General features: G+C 55.1%; 1 protein-coding gene across 1 annotated transcript in view; it reads left to right on the top strand.

Moving 5' to 3' along the window:
* Positions 1-11,329: 11,329 nt before the first annotated feature.
* The window catches only part of LOC134344374 (serine/threonine-protein phosphatase 6 regulatory ankyrin repeat subunit A), a 254,125-nt gene continuing 246,937 nt past the window's right edge, over positions 11,330-18,517 (top strand). The window contains exon 1 of the mRNA XM_063044057.1: positions 11,330-11,659. Within this exon, the coding sequence (XP_062900127.1) occupies positions 11,633-11,659 (27 nt within the window). The 5' untranslated portion in view covers positions 11,330-11,632. The remainder of the gene's footprint in view (positions 11,660-18,517) is intronic.

Raw genomic sequence — 18,517 nt, 5'->3', positions numbered from 1 at the left:
GTCTCTCCCCTCTTCCCACGTTCTCTACTCTCCCCCTTCCCACGTTCTCTACTCACCTCTTCCCACGTTCTCTGCTCACCTCTTCCCACGTTCTGCTCTCCCCCCTTCCGTTCTCTACTCTCTCCCCCCTCTTCCCACGTTCTCTACTCTCTCCCCTCTCTTCCCACGTTCTCTACTCTCTCCACCCTCTTCCCACGTTCTCTACTCTCCCACCTCTTCCCACGTTCTCTACTCACCTCTTCCCACGTTCTCTGCTCTCCCCATTCCCACGTTCTCTACTCTCTCCCCATTCCCACGTTCTCTACTCTCTCTCCCCTCTTCCCACATTCTCTACTCTCTCTCCCCTCTTCCCACATTCTCTACTCTCTCTCCCCTCTTCCCACGTTCTCTATTCTCTCCCCCTCTTCCCACGTTCTCTACTCTCTCCCCCTCTTCCCACGTTCTCTGCTCTCCCCCTCTTCCCACGTTCTCTGCTCTCTCCCCCTCTTCCCACATTCTCTGCGTTCTCTACGCTCTCCTCCCTCTTCCCACGTTCTCTACTCTCTCCCCTCTTCCCACGTTCTCTGCTCTCTCTCCCCTCTTCCCACGTTCTCTACTCTCTCCCCCCTCTTCCCACGTTCTCTACTCTCTCCCCCTCTTCCCACGTTCTCTGCTCTCTCCCTCTTCCCACGTTCTCTACTCTCTCCCCCTCTTCCCACGTTCTCTGCTCTCTCCCTCTTCCCACGTTCTCTACTCTCTCCCCTCTTCCCACGTTCTCTACTGTCTCTCCCCTCTTCCCACGTTCTCTACTCTCCCCCTTCCCACGTTCTCTACTCACCTCTTCCCACGTTCTCTGCTCACCTCTTCCCACGTTCTGCTCTCCCCCCTTCCGTTCTCTACTCTCTCCCCCCTCTTCCCACGTTCTCTACTCTCTCCCCTCTCTTCCCACGTTCTCTACTCTCTCCACCCTCTTCCCACGTTCTCTACTCTCCCACCTCTTCCCACGTTCTCTACTCACCTCTTCCCACGTTCTCTGCTCTCCCCATTCCCACGTTCTCTACTCTCTCCCCATTCCCACGTTCTCTACTCTCTCTCCCCTCTTCCCACATTCTCTACTCTCTCTCCCCTCTTCCCACATTCTCTACTCTCTCCCCTCTTCCCACGTTCTCTACTCTCCCCCCTTCCCACGTTCTCTACTCACCTCTTCCCACGTTCTCTACTCACCTCTTCCCACGTTCTCTGCTCTCTCTCCCCTCTTCCCACGTTCTCTACTCTCTCTCCTCTTCCCACGTTCTCTCTCTCCCCTCTTCCCACGTTCTCTCTCCCCTCTTCCCACGTTCTCTGCTCACCTCTTCCCACGTTCTCTGCTCTCTCCCCATTCCCACGTTCTCTACTCTCTCTCCCCTCTTCCCACATTCTCCACTCTCCCCATTCCCACGTTCTCTACTCTCTCCCCTCTTCCCACGTTCTCTACTCTCTCCATTCCCACGTTCTCTACTCTCTCCCCTTCCCACGTTCTCTACTCACTCCCCTCTTCCCACGTTCTCTACTCTCTCTCCTTCCCACGTTCTCTACTCTCACCCCTTCCCACGTTCTCTGCTCTCCCCCCTCTTCCCACGTTCTCTGCTCTCTCCCCCCTCTTCCCACGTTCTCTGCTCTCTCCCCCCTCTTCCCACGTTCTCTGCTCTCTCTCCCCTCTTCCCATGTTCTCTGCTCTCCCCCCTCTTCCCACTTTCTCTGCTCTCTCCCTCTTCCCACGTTCTCTGCTCTCTCTCCCCTCTTCCCACGTTCTCTGCTCTCTCCCCTCTTCCCACGTTCTCTGCTCACTCCCCTTTTCCCACGTTCTCCGCTCTCCCCCCTTTTCCCACGTTCTCCGCTCTCCCCCCTCTTCCCACGTTCTCTGCTCTCTTGCCCCTTCCCACTTTCTCTGCTCTCTCCCCCTCTTCCCATGTTCTCTGCTCTCCCCCCTCTTCCCACGTTCTCTGCTCTCTCCCCTCTTCCCACGTTCTCGGCTCACTCCCCTTTTTCCACGTTCTCCGCTCTCCCCCCTCTTCCCACATTCTCCGCTCTCCCCCTTCCCACGTTCTCTACTCTCTCCCCCTTCCCACATTCTCTACTGTCTCGCCCCTCTTCTCACGTTCTCTGCTCTCTCCCCATCCCCTACACTCTGCTCTCCCCCACTCTATTCCCTATGCCCCACTAAGCTTTCCTCACCCACCCTTTCTCCTCTCCCCACCCTCCCATTTCCTTCTTTCCCCCACGCCCATTCCCAGCTCCTTCCCCCACTCTCCCCACCCCAGCTCCTTCCCCCACTCTCCCCACCCCAGCTCCTTCCCCCACTCTCCCCACCCCCAGCTCCTTCCCCCACTCTCCCCACCCCCAGCTCCTTCCCCCACTCTTCCCATCCCCAGCTCCTTCCCCCACTCTTCCCATCCCCAGCTCCTTCCCCAACTCTTCCCATCCCCGTTCTCTGCTCTTTCTCACCATGTCCGTTTGCTGCTCTCTCCCCATTCCCCAATTCTTTGCTCTCTCACCCACCCTCCCATTCTATGCTCTCTCTCCCCCACCCTCCCCTTCTCTGCTCTCTCTCTCCCCCACACCCTCCCCTTCTCTGCTCTCTCTCCCCCACCCTGCCCTTCTCTGCTCTCTCCCCTCATCCTCCCCTTTTCTGCTCTCTCCCCCCACCCGCCCCTTCTCTGCTCTCTCCCCCCACCCGCCCCTTCTCTGCTCTCTCTCCCCACACGCCCCTTCTCTGCTCTCTGTCTCTCCCCTCATCCTCCCCTTCTCTGCTCCCTCCCCTCATCCTCCCCTTCTCTGCTCTCTCTCTCTCCCCACCCGCCCCTTCTCTGCCTCCTCCCCTCATCCTCCCCTTCTCTGCTCTCTCTCTCCCCACCCTCCCCTTCTCTGCTCTCTCTCCCCCACCCTCCCCTTCTCCGCTCTCTCTCCCCCACCCTCCCCTTCTCTGTTCTCTCCCCCACCCTCCCCTTCTCTGCTCGCTCTCCCTCACCCTCCCCTTCTCTGCTCTCTCTCCCCCACCCTTCCCTTCTCTGCTCTCTCTCCCCCACACCCTCCCCTTCTCTGCTCTCTCTCTCCCCCACACCCTCCCCTTCTCTGCTCGCTCTCTCGCCTCATCCTCCCCTTCTCTGCTCTCTCCCCCACACTCCCCTTCTCTGCTCTCTCTCCTCTCATCCTCCCCTTCTCTGCTCTCTCTCTCTCCCCCACCCTCCCCTTCTCTGCTCTCTCCCCACCCACCCCTTCTCTGCTCTCTCTCCCCCACACCCTCCCCTTCTCTGCTCTCTCTCCCCCACACCCTCCCCTTCTCTGCTCTCTCTCTCCCCCACACCCTCCCCTTCTCTGCTCGCTCTTTCTCGCCTCATCCTCCCCTTCTCTACTCTCTCTCGCCTCATCCTCCCCTTCTCTGCTCTCTCCCCCACACTCCCCTTCTCTGCTCTCTCTCTCCCCCACACCCTCCCCTTCTCTGCTCTCTCTCCCCCACACTCCCCTTCTCTGCTCTCTCTCTCCCGCACCCTCCCCTTCTCTGCTCTCTCTCTCCCCCACCCTCCCCTTCTCTGCTCTCTCCCCATTCTGTTCTCTCTCCCCCACCCTCCCATTCTATGCTCTCTGCCCATATCCTCCAGTTCTCTGCTCTCCCCCACCCTCCCCTTCTCTGCTCTCTCTCTCTTCCCCACCCTCCCCTTCTCTGTTCTCTCCCCCACCCTCCCCTTCTCTGCTCTCTCTCCCTCACCCTCCCCTTCTCTGCTCTCTCTCCCCCACCCTCCCCTTCTCTGCTCTCTCTCCCCCACACCCTCCCCTTCTCTGCTCTCTCTCCCCCACACCCTCCCCTTCTCTGCTCTCTCTCCCCCACACCCTCCCCTTCTCTACTCTCTCTCGCCTCATCCTCCCCTTCTCTGCTCTCTCCCCCACACTCCCCTTCTCTGCTCTCTCTCCTCTCATCCTCCCCTTCTCTGCTCTCTCTCTCTCCCCCACCCTCCCCTTCTCTGCTCTCTCCCCACCCACCCCTTCTCTGCTCTCTCCCCATTCTGTTCTCTCTCCCCCACCCTCCCATTCTAAGCTCTCTGCCCATATCCTCCAGTTCTCTGCTCTCCCCCACCCTGCCCTTCTCTGCTCTCCCCCCACCCGCCCCTTCTCTGCTCTCTCTCCCCACACGCACCTTCTCTGCTCTCTCTCTCTCCCCTCATCCTCCCCTTCTCTGCTCCCTCCCCTCATCCTCCCCTTCTCTGCTCTCTCCCCACCCTCCCCTTCTCTGCTCTCTCCCCCACCCTCCCCTTCTCTGCTCTCTCTCCCCCACCCTCCCCTTCTCTGCTCTCTCTCTCTCTCTCCCCCACCCTCCCCTTCTCTGCTCTCTCCCCCACCCTCCCATTCTCTGCTCTCCCCCACCCTCCCCTTCTCTGCTCTCTCTCTCTCTTCCCCACCCTCCCCTTCTCTGTTCTCTCCCCCACCCTCCCCTTCTCTGCTCTCTCTCCCTCACCCTCCCCTTCTCTGCTCTCTCTCCCCCACCCTCCCCTTCTCTGCTCTCTCTCCCCCACCCTCCCCTTCTCTGCTCTCTCTCTCTCTCTCCCCCACCCTCCCCTTCTCTGCTCTCTCCCCCACCCTCCTCTTCTCTGCTCTCTCCCCCACCCTCCTCTTCTCTGCTCTCTCTCCCTCACCCTCCCCTTCTCTGCTCTCTCTCCCCCACCCTCCCCTTCTCTGCTCTCTCTCCCCCACCCTCCCCTTCTCTGCTCTCTCTCTCTCTCTCTCTCCCCCACCCTCCCATTCTCTGCTCTCTCCCCCACCCTCCCATTCTCTGCTCTCCCCCACCCTCCCCTTCTCTGCTCTCTCTCTCTCCCTCACCCTCCCCTTCTCTGCTCGCTCTCTCTCGCCTCATCCTCCCCTTCTCTACTCTCTCTCGCCTCATCCTCCCCTTCTCTACTCTCTCTCGCCTCATCCTCCCCTTCTCTGCTCTCTCCCCCACACTCCCCGTCTCTGCTCTCTCTCCTCTTATCCTCCCCTTCTCTGCTCTCTCTCTCCCCCACCCTCCCCTTCTCTGCTCTCTCCCCACCCGCCCCTTCTCTGCTCTCTCCCCATTCTGTTCTCTCTCCCCCACCCTCCGATTCTATGCTCTCTGCCCATATCCTCCAGTTCTCTGCTCTCCCCCCACCCGCCCCTTCTCTGCTCTCTCTCCCCACACGCCCCTTCTCTGCTCTCTCTCTCTCTCCCCTCATCCTCCCCCTCTCTGCTCCCTCCCCTCATCCTCCCCTTCTCTGCTCCCTCCCCTCATCCTCCCCTTCTCTGCTCCCTCCCCTCATCCTCCCCTTCTCTGCTCTCTCTCTCCCCACCCTCCCCTTCTCTGCTCTCTCTCCCCCACCCTCCCCTTCTCTGCTCTCTCTCCCCCACCCTCCCCTTCTCTGCTCTCTCTCCCCCACACCCTCCCCTTCTCTGCTCTCTCTCCCCCACACCCTCCCCTTCTCTGCTCTCTCTCCCCCACACTCCCCTTCTCTGCTCTCTCTCTCCCCCACCCTCCCCTTCTCTGCTCTCTCTCTCCCCCACCCTCCCCTTCTCTGCTTTCTCTCCCCCACCCTCCCCTTCTCTGCTCTCTCCCCCACCCTCCCATTCTCTGCTCTCCCCCACCCTCCCCTTCTCTGCTCTCTCTCTTCCCCACCCTCCCCTTCTCTGTTCTCTCTCTTCCCCACCCTCCCCTTCTCTGTTCTCTCCCCCACCCTCCCCTTCTCTGCTCTCTCTCCCTCACCCTCCCCTTCTCTGCTCTCTCTCCCCCACCCTCCCCTTCTCTGCTCTCTCTCGCCCCCACACCCTCCCCTTCTCTGCTCTCTCTCCCCCACACCCTCCCCTTCTCTGCTCTCTCTCTCTCCCCCACACCCTCCCCTTCTCTGCTCGCTCTCTCTCGCCTCATCCTCCCCTTCTCTACTCTCTCTCGCCTCATCCTCCCCTTCTCTGCTCTCTCCCCCACACTCCCCTTCTCTGCTCTCTCCCCCACACTCCCCTTCTCTGCTCTCTCCCCCACACTCCCCTTCTCTGCTCTCTCTCCCCCACACCCTCCCCTTCTCTGCTCTCTCTCCCCCACACTCCCCTTCTCTGCTCTCTCTCCCCTCATCCTCCCCTTCTCTGCTCTCTCTCTCCCCCACCCTCCCCTTCTCTGCTCTCTCTCTCCCCCACCCTCCCCTTCTCTGCTCTCTCCCCATTCTGTTCTCTCTCCCCCACCCTCCCATTCTATGCTCTCTGCCCATATCCTCCAGTTCTCTGCTCTCCCCCACCCTCCCCTTCTCTGCTCTCTCTCTCTCTTCCCCACCCTCCCCTTCTCTGTTCTCTCCCCCACCCTCCCCTTCTCTGCTCTCTCTCCCTCACCCTCCCCTTCTCTGCTCCCTCTCCCCCACCCTCTCCTTCTCTGCTCTCTCTCTCCCCCCCACACCCTCCCCATCTCTGCTCTCTCTCTCCCCCACACCCTCCCCTTCTCTGCTCTCTCTCCCCCACACCCTCCCCTTCTCTGCTCTCTCTCTCCCCCACACCCTCCCCTTCTCTGCTCTCTCTCTCCCCCACACCCTCCCCTTCTCTGCTCGCTCTCTCTCGCCTCATCCTCCCCTTCTCTACTCTCTCTCGCCTCATCCTCCCCTTCTCTGCTCTCTCCCCCACACTCCCCTTCTCTGCTCTCTCTCCTCTCATCCTCCCCTTCTCTGCTCTCTCTCTCCCCCACCCTCCCCTTCTCTGCTCTCTCCCCCACCCTCCCCTTCTCTGCTCTCTCCCCACCCGCCCCTTCTCTGCTCTCTCCCCATTCTGTTCTCTCTCCCCCACCCTCCCATTCTATGCTCTCTGCCCATATCCTCCAGTTCTCTGCTCTCCCCCACCCTGCCCTTCTCTGCTCTCCCCCCACCCGCCCCTTCTCTGCTCTCTCTCCCCACACGCAGCTTCTCTGCTCTCTCTCTCTCCCCTCATCCTCTCCTTCTCTGCTCCCTCCCCTCATCCTCCCCTTCTCTGCTCCCTCCCCTCATCCTCCCCTTCTCTGCTCTCTCCCCACCCTCCCCTTCTCTGCTCTCTCTCCCCCACCCTCCCCTTCTCTGCTCTCTCTCCACCACCCTCCCCTTCTCTGCTCTCTCTCTCCCCCACACCCTCCCCTTCTCTGCTCTCTCTCCCCCACACTCCCCTTCTCTGCTCTCTCTCCCCTCATCCTCCCCTTATCTGCTCTCTCTCCCCCACCCTCCCCTTCTCTGCTCTCTCTCTCTCCCCCACCCTCCCCTTCTCTGCTCTCTCCCCCACCCTCCCATTCTCTGCTCTCCCCCACCCTCCCCTTCTCTGCTCTCTCTCTTCCCCACCCTCCCCTTCTCTGTTCTCTCTTCCCCACCCTCCCCTTCTCTGTTCTCTCCCCCACCCTCCCCTTCTCTGCTCGCTCTCCCTCACCCTCCCCTTCTCTGCTCTCTCTCCCCCACCCTCCCCTTCTCTGCTCTCTCTCCCCCACCCTCCCCTTCTCTGCTCTCTCTCTCCCCCACACCCTCCCCTTCTCTGCTCTCTCTCTCCCCCACACCCTCCCCTTCTCTGCTCGCGCTCTCTCACCTCACACCCTCCCCTTCTCTGCTCGCGCTCTCTCACCTCATCCTCCCCTTCTCTACTCTCTCTCGCCTCATCCTCCCCTTCTCTGCTCTCTCTCCTCTCACTCTCTCCCCCACCCTCCCCTTCTCTGCTCTCTCCCCCACCCTCCCCTTCTCTGCTCTCTCCCCACCCGCCCCTTCTCTGCTCTCTCCCCATTCTGTTCTCTCTCCCCCACCCTCCCATTCTATGCTCTCTCCCCCACCCTGCCCTTCTCTGCTCTCCCCCCACACGCCCCTTCTCTGCTCTCTCTCTCTCCCCTCATCCTCCCCTTCTCTGCTCCCTCCCCTCATCCTCCCCTTCTCTGCTCCCTCCCCTCATCCTCCCCTTCTCTACTCTCTCTCTCCCCACCCTCCCCTTCTCTGCTCTCTCTCCCCCACCCTCCCCTTCATTGCTCTCTCTCCCCCACCCTCCCCTTCTCTGCTCTCTCTCCCCCACACCCTCCCCTTCTCTGCTCTCTCTCCCCCACCCTCCCCTTCTCTGCTCTCTCTCCCCCACCCTCCCCTTCTCTGCTCTCTCTCTCCCCCACACCCTCCCCTTCTCTGCTCTCTCTCCCCCACACTCCCCTTCTCTGCTCTCTCTCCCCTCATCCTCCCCTTCTCTGCTCTCTCTCCCCCACCCTCCCCTTCTCTGCTCTCTCTCTCCCCCACCCTCCCCTTCTCTGCTCGCTCTCTCTCGCCTCATCCTCCCCTTCTCTGATCTCTCTCCCCCACACTCCCCTTCTCTGCTCTCTCTCCCCTCATCCTCCCCTTCTCTGCTCTCTCTCTCCCCCACCCTCCCCTTCTCTGCTCTCTCCCCCACCCTCCCCTTCTCTGCTCTCTCCCCACCCGCCCCTTCTCTGCTCTCTCCCCATTATGTTCTCTCTCCCCCCACCCTCCCATTCTATGCTCTCTGCCCATATCCTCCAGTTCTCTGCTCTCCCCCACCCTGCCCTTCTCTGCTCTCTCCCCCCACCCGCCCCTTCTCTGCTCTCTCTCCCCACACGCCCCTTCTCTGCTCTCTCTCTCTCCCCTCATCCTCCCCTTCTCTGCTCTCTCTCTCCCCTCATCCTCCCCTTCTCTGCTCTCTCTCCCCACACACCCCTTCTCTGCTCTCTGTCTCTCCCCACCCGCCCCTTCTCTGCTCTCTCTCTCCCCCACCCTCCCCTTCTCTGCTCTCTCTCCCCCACCCTCCCCTTCTCTGCTCTCTCTCTCCCCCACCCTCCCCTTCTCTGTTCTCTCCCCCACCCTCCCCTTCTTTGCTCTCTCTCCCCCACCCTCCCCTTCTCTGCTCTCTCCCCCACCCTCCCCTTCTCTGCTCTCTCTCTCTCCCCCACACCCTCCCCTTCTCTGTTCTCTCTCCCCCCCACCCTCCCATTCTCTGCTCTCTCTCCCCCACCCTCCCCTTCTCTACTCTCTCGCCTCATCCTCCCCTTCTCTGCTCTCTCTCCCCCACACTCCCCTTCTCTGCTCTCTCTCTCCCCCACCCGCCCCTTCTCTGCTCTCTCCCCCACCCGCCCCTTCTCTGCTCTCTCCCCATTCTGTTCTCTCTCCCCCACCCTCCCATTCTATGCTCTCTGCCCATATCCTCCAGTTCTCTGCTCTCCCCCACCCTGCCCTTCTCTGCTCTCCTCCACCCTGCCCTTCTCTGCTCTCTGCCCTTCTCTGCTCTCTCCCCCTACCCGCCCCTTCTCTGCTCTCTCTCCTCACACGCCCCTTCTCTGCTCTCTCTCCCCTCATCCTCCCCTTCTCTGCTCCCTCCCCTCATCCTCCCCTTCTCTGCTCCCTCCCCTCATCCTCCACTTCTCTGCTCTCTCTCTCCTCACCCGCCCCTTCTCTGCTCTCTCTCTCCCCCACCCTCCCCTTCTCTGTTCTCTCTCTCCCCCACCCTCCCCTTCTCTGTTCTTTCCCCCACCCTCCCCTTCTCTGCTCTCTCTCCCCCACCCTCCCCTTCTCTGCTCTCTCTCTCCCCCACCCTCCCCTTCTCTGCTCTCTCTCCCCCCACCCTCCCCTTCTCTGCTCTCTCCCCCCACCCTCCCCTTCTCTGCTCTCTCCCCCCACCCTCCCCTTCTCTGCTCTCTCCCCCACCCTCCCCTTCTCTGCTCTCTCTCTCTCCCCACCCGCCCCTTCTCTGCTCTCTCTCTCTCCCCACCCGCCCCTTCTCTGCTCTCTCCCTCTCCCCACCCGCCCCTTCTCTGCTCTCTCTCCCCACCCGCCCCTTCTCTGCTCTCTCTCCCCACCCGCCCCTTCTCTGCTCTCTCTCCCCTCATCCTCCCCTTCTCTGCTCTCTCTCCCCTCATCCTCCCCTTCTCTGCTCTCTCTCCCCTCATCCTCCCCTTCTCTGCTCTCTCTCCCCTCATCCTCCCCTTCTCTGCTCTCTCTCCCCTCATCCTCCCCTTCTCTGCTCTCTCTCCTCATCCTCCCCTTCTCTGCTCTCTCCCCCCCCCTCCCCTTCTCTGCTCTCTCCCCCACACCCTCCCCTTCTCTCTCTCTCTCCCCACCTTCCCCTTCTCTGCTCTGCTCTCTCCCCACCCGCCCCTTCTCTGCTCTCTCTCTCCCCACCCGCCCCTTCTCTGCTCTCTCTCTCCCCACCCGCCCCTTCTCTGCTCTCTCCCCACCCGCCCCTTCTCTGCTCTCTCTCCCCACCCGCCCCTTCTCTGCTCTCTCTCCCCACCCGCCCCTTCTCTGCTCTCTCTCCCCACCCGCCCCTTCTCTGCTCTCTCTCTCCCCACCCGCCCCTTCTCTGCTCTCTCTCTCCCCACCCGCCCCTTCTCTGCTCTCTCCCCACCCGCCCCTTCTCTGCTCTCTCTCCCCACCCGCCCCTTCTCTGCTCTCTCTCCCCACCCGCCCCTTCTCTGCTCTCTCTCCCCTCATCCTCCCCTTCTCTGCTCTCTCCCCACCCTCCCCTTCTCTGCTCTCTCTCCCCACCCGCCCATTCTCTGCTCTCCCCCCCACCCTCCCCTTCTCTGCTCTCCCCCCCACCCTCCCCTTCTCTGCTCTCCCCCCCCACCCCCACCCCCCTTCTCTGCTCTCTCTTTCCACCCTCCTCTTCTCTGCTCTCTCTCCCACCCTCCCCTCCTCTGCTCTATCTCCCACCCTCCCCTTCTCTGCTCTCTCTCTCCCCCACCCCCACCCCCCTTCTCTGCTCTCTCTTTCCAAACTCTCCGGTTCTCTGCTATCTCCCCCACCCTCCCAGTCTCTGCTCTCTCGCTCTCTCTCTCCCACCCTCCCGTTCTCTGCGCTCTCTCTCTCCCCCACCCTCCCGTTCACTGCTCTCTCTCTCTCTCTCTCTCTCTGGTTCTCTGCTTTCTCCCCCACCCTCCCCTTCTCTGCGCTCTCCCCCACCCTCCCGTTCTCTGCTCTCTCTCTCTCCCCCACCCTCCCGTTCTCTGCTCTCTCTCTCTCCCCCACCCTCCCGTTCTCTGCTCTCTCTCTCTATACACACTCTCCAATGGCGCCTACCATCTATCGTACTCCACTTTCCCTTCTGTGTCCCGTTCTTTCTCTTCCTCTACCCTCCTGTGCAATATTCACCCTCCCCTCCCCTTCCCTTCCCGTACCATACTCTTCTCCACCTTCCCATTGTCACGCACTGCATCCTCTCCCCCCTGAAATGTCATAATCTTCCCCACACAACCGGGCCATGCTGCCTCTCTCCCCCTGTACCAAGCTCTCCTCCCCATACTTCCTCTTTCACTTGTTCTCTTCTTCCCCCTTAGCACGGACTTTAACCCCCTCCACCAACCCCACCTTTCTGCACTCCTCCCCGAGCTTCTCTCTCCCGCCGCCCTCCGCTTCCCTTTGGATGTTTCACGGGGGAGGGCCGGGTGAAGGGTCGCGGTCAAGCCTGACATTCCCCCGCCTCGCGTCCAATCGCTGAGGGCGGTGCTTTACGCAAACTCGGCGACCGTGGCCAATGGTGCCGTGGTTTGTTGCGTGGTGTGGCTGGCGGTAATGTTGTGAGTTTGGGGCTCGGAGTGGCCGCTGGGTTTCCCCGGGTTGGTGTTAAACCGAGGGCGGCTTCCGTCCGTGGTCCGCTCGCCGCCCTGCTCCCTTCCGTACTGAGCGCGCCACTGGGGGCTATGGTTTTCCTCAAGCTCCGAGACCAGGTGAGCCACACGCCGCACCGCGCACCTTGTTGCTGGTAGCAGGGCTGCTGTTTGGGCCTGGGGGCCGGGCTGGGGTTCGGTGCCCCGAGCCGAGTGTAGGGAGAAGGGAGAGTGAGGGGCTGGGGGTCGGCCGGGCTCTTCTCTTGCCTCGTCTGGTTCACTGGGATCGGGCTCGAACAACTGATGTCCCCGATACGGTGGGGATCACCTTGGCCCATGTGTTTTTAGGACTCGGGGGTGCGTGACTCTGTTCCTTCCCAACCTCGTCTGAACTTCGTCGGTTAGAAGGCGGGCGATGAGTTCCGACAGATCGAAGGGTCGGAATGTGTATGGCGGGGGAATGTGCAGGTGTGTTTCTGTGGAAGGGGATTATGCTTGGGTGTGTTAGTGTTAGGTGGTCACGGACACCGCCCGGGCTTTGGGCACTGATCCATGTCGGACTGGGCACTTGCTGAACCCTGGATTTGACAGAAGTGCTTCCGTGACAGTGAGGTTGCAGCAGGTGGTAAATGACGAACTACACTGCGCTTTGTACATCACTTGTTTCAAATGTTCTAGGTCTGCGTCTGTCAGTTGTCTTCATAGGTAATAGTTCATACAAATCTGTGGCGATCCATACCAAACTAGAGAGCAATAAATTGAAACGTGATTCATTTAGAATGGTGTTAACGGTCATAGATTGACTGTAGTTTGATCATGCATTTGCTCTTTGAAGGAGGTATGCCCAAATCTGTCAGTCTCTGCATGTCGAATCTTTTACCAGTCTTGCTATGTAGTTTATGTGTTCTCTTGACATAACTGAAGACAACAAACAAAAGGATACACAATGAATGATGTGTCACTGTATGGGAGTAGAGGGATTTCATATTTATTAATCTCAAAAGTTGGCAGGTCAGAGGGGTAAATGTTAAGATGTGAGGGATATTTGAGGTGGGAGTTCATTACAGAATGTAATAAAGTATTTAGTATTGTCAACATTTGCGTTCACTATGTTACAGAGAGAATTTGAAGGAAATTTATGAACCTGTTAGCTGGCAAAGTGGTTGTGTTTGAAGTCTTGATTAGGGGCAGTTTTATTTGGAACTGAGAGGGGCAAAGAGGAATGCAGTAATGGCATGTAAGATTGATCCGAAGTTCCATTAGCAAAGAAGTGAATCTTTTAGATAATTAATAAAAGATTGCCAGAGAATCAGGGGTTTCCAGGTCAGGGTCATGTGTGACTTGGGAGTTTGTTGGTGATGATGTGTCCATACCAATGATCAAATGCCCATTTACCTGCACTTAATCATTATCATGGAGTCATAGAGAGATACGGTGCAGAAACAGACCCTTTGGCTCACTGGGTCAGTGCCACCCATTTCTGCTCTCCCATGTTCTCATCATCTCACCCCTGATTCTACCGGCAACCTACACGTCATTCTAGTGAGCAACTGACAGATGAAAAAGCCCATTTGCACTTTGTTGGGGTGTGGAAGGAAACCCACTAGGTCACGTGGAGAACACGTGCGTACACACTCACACTCTCTCTCACTCTGCCGGAGATTGGGACTGAATGCCCGGTGTTCGGAGTTGTGAAGCAGTAGCTTCATGCAACACTAGAATATGTAGCTTTTTATGCCTTGGTGATTCAAGTGCTAGTCCAGAATCCAGGTTTTAAATGTCTTCATACAATATTATGGACTTTGACAATGACAACTGATGATGTTGATATTGCTGATTGTTCTCCCTCCTTATGTAGAATTCCAATTTTCATTTAACTTCTTTCCTTGAGAAAAAGTTCTTTCCCAGCCAAACAATCATTTCCCTTTCTGCCACTTTTGTGAATATGTTGTAGTCATGCAAATTAAAGTTTATCCATTCTGGCACACATTACTAGAATCCCGTCAATGGCATTTCCAATTTTGTTACATTATTTACTCATGGTGTTTTCTGTGATATTGACAGTTATCATTGTTCTCCGAATTCTTCACTGTTCTCCTGCAGCATTGTTCAGTTGAGTATGAGTACAGTCACTCAGTTTACTTGGCACTCAATCTTGGTCTGAAAGCGGTTTCTCTTCCTTGTTGCTGGTCCTTGGTTCTGTACTGTTATCTCTAATGTCCCTAAGAGTTTATCACTGTTGCTGATTATTTCTCATAGGCTGTCTGGCAGGTCATTTGAAGATGATCACTTTCTATTTATGTAATGATGCTGTCAACTTCTACTTCATCCCTCTGTTAAGTCCAAAATTATCAGTCTTCTAGTCTAGATTCAAGCATAATTTAAGCGTAGCAGCAATTTGGTCTGTTGCTGTTGGCAGGAAGCTTTATGAAGTTCAGGGCAATTCTAGGTAGGTTCCAAACTTTATAAAGGTTCATGGTGAGACCCTAGACCACTTCTGGTAACTTGAGAGCCATCTTTTGTGAAGGCAATTCCCCATTGCCTTCAATACCATGCCTATGCTGACAATGATACCATCCTAAACTAATCCCATCTGCTTGCTCCAGCTCCATTATCTCTCTATTTGTCTGAATGTTTTAAATCAGTGCTATTGAATCTATTTCTACCACTTCCCCTAACAAAGTGTAATTTTTAAAAAATAACTTGCCTCAAATCTTGAAAAGATTTCTCCCTTAAAGCTATGTCCTCTGGTGTTTGAAACTTCAACCCTGGGAAAAAGATTCTGAGAATCTGTGCCTTTCATAATTTTGTATACTTTTATTAGGTCATTCCTCAGTCCTGCACATTAGTGGAAATAATCCAGGTTTGTCCAACCTCTCTTTATTGGCAATACTCTCAAATCCAGGCAACTCCCAGTGAAACTCTTTGTACCTTCTTTAAAGCCTCTGCATCCTATGGTAGGAAGCTTTGTAACATGGTGTGAGCAGAATTATCTGCAGCTTAATGTGAAAAAGTCTAAGGAGCTGGTGGTAGACCTGAGGAGAGCTAAGGTACCGGTGACCCCTGTTTCTATCCAGGGGTCAGTGTGGACATGGTGGAGGATTACAAATACCTGGGGATAGGAATTGACAATAAACTGGACTGGTCAAAGAACACTGAGGCTGTCTACAAGAAGGGTCAGAGCCGTCTCTATTTCCTGAGGAGACTGAGGTCCCTTAGCATCTGCCGGACGATGCTGAGGATGTTCTACGAGTCTGGTGGCCAGTGCTATCATGTTTGCTGTTGTGTGCTGGGGCAGCAGGCTGAGGGTAGCAGACACCAACAGAATCAACAAGCTCATTCATAAGGCCAGTGATGTTGTGGAGATGGAACTGGACTCTCTGACGGTGGTGTCTGAAAAGAGGATGCTGTCTAAGTTGCATGCCATCTTGGTCAATGTCTCCCATCCACTACATAATGTACTGGGTGGGCACAGGATTACATTCAGCCAGAGACTCATTCCACCGAGATGCAGCACAGAGCGTCATAGGAAGTCATTCCTGCCTGTGGCCATCAAACTTTACAACTCCTCCCTTGGAGGGTCAGACACCCTGAGCCAATAGGCTGGTCCTGGACTTATTTCATAATCTACTGTCATAATTTACATATTACTATTTAACTATTTATGGTTCTATTACTATTTATTATTTATGGTGCAACTGTAACAAAAACCAATTTCCCCCGGGATCAATAAAGTATGACTATGACTATCCTTCCTGTAATTAGGCCATCAGAACTGGACCCAATACTCCAAATAGGGCCTTAATAAACGAGTCAACTTTAATACTCAGTGCCTCAACTGTCTTTTCCACTCTATTCACTGGTGTTGTTACTTTTGGGGAGTTGTGAACTAGCACCCAAGGTTCCCCTGCACATCAGTGCTTGTAAAGATCCTGCCTTTTATTGTATAGTTTACCCTAACCCTAAACTTTGCATTTGACTTCCTAAAATGCGTCACCTTAAACTTGCCTGAATTAAATACCATTTACCATTTCTCTGCCCTTATTTTCAACTGATCTATACCCTACTGTTATATTGGCAGCCATCCTCACCAACTGAAGTTGCACTCCTATAAGTTCTCAAAAAATAAGTGATCTAACTTTAGCATCTTCTCCCAGGTCAATACCTTGAGTATTGAAAACCTAGCTACGCTTAAGCAGCTTCAGTGTGCAGACAGTGTTGTTTGCATGCCTGATAGCAGGCTCCCGCAATGGATACAATTTATGATCTGAATTACCAGGTGGACAGTGGAAGAGACTGAAGAATGTACTCAGTGCCTCAACATAACGTTCCTCACAGACTCCCAGGAGCCTTGGGTCCATGACTGCTCAAAGTGAAGAAAGAGCATTCTGGATGGTATTGAGAACCTCAGGGCTCATGTTGGGAGCCCACAAGATGGCCTGAGTAGGCATTACGCTCACTACTTATTCCATCTGTGGAATATTCATGGCAGGCGTGGTGAGCATTTTTGAGACCATACGTCTAATTTAGCAATAATCTTCTTTAAAAAAAATTCTCAAGTGCCATGGTAATTGTCAGTTGAAAACCACACACACTATTTACTGTTTATTATCAATGAATATCCAGAGTTCACTCACGAATGACAGGAGGAATATAAGCAGAGCGAAGCCAATGTCAACCAGCCCAGCTATTTACTATCATATACTGATGTGTACTCAAGGTCTATGAGGATTTCAAAACATGCATCCAACGTCACATGTTCTTGTAGCCATCTAGCTGGCGCCAAGCTGGAATGAGACGTTTCCTGTTAATCTCTAGCTTTATTGCGATGAGCACCGGCACCCCCTAGGGTTGCTTGCTCAGCCCTCTGCTGTTCACACTGCTAACATGACTGTACTGCTAGATCCAGTTCAAACCAAATCGTTATGTTCTCTGATGACACAACAGTGGTGTATCCTGGCCTCATTAGTTGCCTTAAAACCAATAAAAATAAAGGTGGAAAAGTGTAACACACAGAAAAAGTTGGAGGAACTTAACAGGTTGGGTGGCATCTATGGAAGGGAATAAACAGTAGACGTTTTGGGTCAAGACTCAAACCATCAACTATTTATTCATTGCCATAGATACTGCCTGACTTGCAGAGTTTCTCCTGCATTTTGTGTATATTGTTCAAGATTTCCATCTTCTGCAGAATCTCTTGTGTTTGTGTGGAAGTAGGTAATCCTGGATCAAAAAGGACTGCCTCAGTGTTCTTCCCTCAGGATCAAATACACCACCCTAAGTATCTGCAGAAGGTCAGGTCAAGTTTATTGTCATACGCGCAGTTATGGTGACATGCTCTTTGCTGATGTCGCTGCTATAACCTCGTACACCAAACAGCAACTACAAACTCTTATGGACCGCTTCTCTAAGGCATGCAAGGACTTCGGGCTTACCATCAGCCTAAAGAAAACAAATGTCCTTGCCCAGAACGTGGTGGAGACACCTGTCATTACCATCGACAATTACGATCTGGAAGTGGTCCACAAGTTTACATACTTGGGGTCGGCCATTAGCGCCACTCTCCCTCAATGCTGTAATCAATAGGCGTATCAGCAAAGCAGCATCGTTCCTTGCTCAACTCTCCTCGTGGGTCTGGGAGAATCCAAAACTGGCTACAAAGACCAAGGCTGCTGTGTACAATGCATGTGTTATCAGCACCCTCCTGTATGGTAGCGAGACTTGGACCATCTACTCCAACTCCAAGCATGAGAGGAAACTCAATAGTTTTCACCTACGCAGCCTTCGCCGCATCCTTGGCATCACCTGGAGAGACAAAGTCCCAAACTCTGAGGTCCTCTCCTGTGCTGGCTGGGCCACGTCCATCATATGAAGGGTGGTAGACTGCCAAAGGACATCCTCTACAGAGAACTAGCAACAGGCAAGAGGAACGTTGGTAGACCCCAGCTTCGCTTCAAGGACCTCCGCAAGCGCAATATGAAAGCCTTAAAGATCAGCACAGAGTGCTGGGAGGATACAGCAGATGACCACAACAAATGGCGAGGTACTCTTCAGCAACACCTAGAGCAAGGTGAAAGAGTGATCCTGAGTCAGCTTGAGGAGCAGAGAGCACAACGGACAACAATTCCACGACGCCCTACACATGCAGCAACTATGGCAGAGCCTGCTGTTCCAGGATCAGCCTCAATAGCCACAGTCGCTGCTGCTCGACAAACCAGTGACTCCCAGAGGCGCAGTACCCATGGTCGACCACGACTGACAGAGGCCACACACATAGGTACAATGAAAAACTTACTTGCATGAACATCATATAAATGTGGACACAGTCAACATGCACTACATTAAGTATCCATAAATTATGCAAAACTAAAAAAAAGGTGCAAATCAAGACATTAGTGCAGAAAAATATACAGAGACAAGAACTTGGTAGTGTAAAAGGTGGTCTTAGGTTTTCTGTTGCTGAGGTAGAGATAAGGTTGTACAAGTAAGTTTAAGAACCTGATGATGTCGAACTTTTGATTTCTCTACCTCCTGTCTGTTGATAGCAGTGAGAAGAGGACAATACTGGGCTAGTGAGAAATTTGGAAGATAGATGCCACCTTTAGGCAGCACACTGCCTATGCGTGCTTTCACTGGGCAGTAGGGAGCAGTAGACTGGGCTAAGGTAGGCTCATTGACACTTATTTCACTTGTACTGTCAGTACACTCATGAAAAATAATTTGGAAGATTTCTTTCCATTAAGGGAAAAGAAGGATATGGGACTTTTACTGGAAAGTGACACTGAGACAGAGTATCAGCTGTGATAGGCTCAAAGGGGTGAATGGTCCTTGTGTTGTTGGTGTGCATTCATTCATAGTTCAACATCGTCAATTCTCAGTATTGTGTGAAAAAAACAGTTGCCTTTTCTTTCCTCCGTCCTTGTAGTCTTATTAATGTAATTCTGGGTTCTTTGTCATCCTTGGAGTGAATGGCTTCAC

Source organism: Mobula hypostoma, chromosome 3, assembly GCF_963921235.1.
Source record: "Mobula hypostoma chromosome 3, sMobHyp1.1, whole genome shotgun sequence".
NCBI classification, from domain to species: domain Eukaryota; kingdom Metazoa; phylum Chordata; class Chondrichthyes; order Myliobatiformes; family Myliobatidae; genus Mobula; species Mobula hypostoma.
The sequence above is the reverse complement of the archived record's forward strand: the minus strand, read 5'-3'. Positions and strand labels throughout refer to the sequence as shown.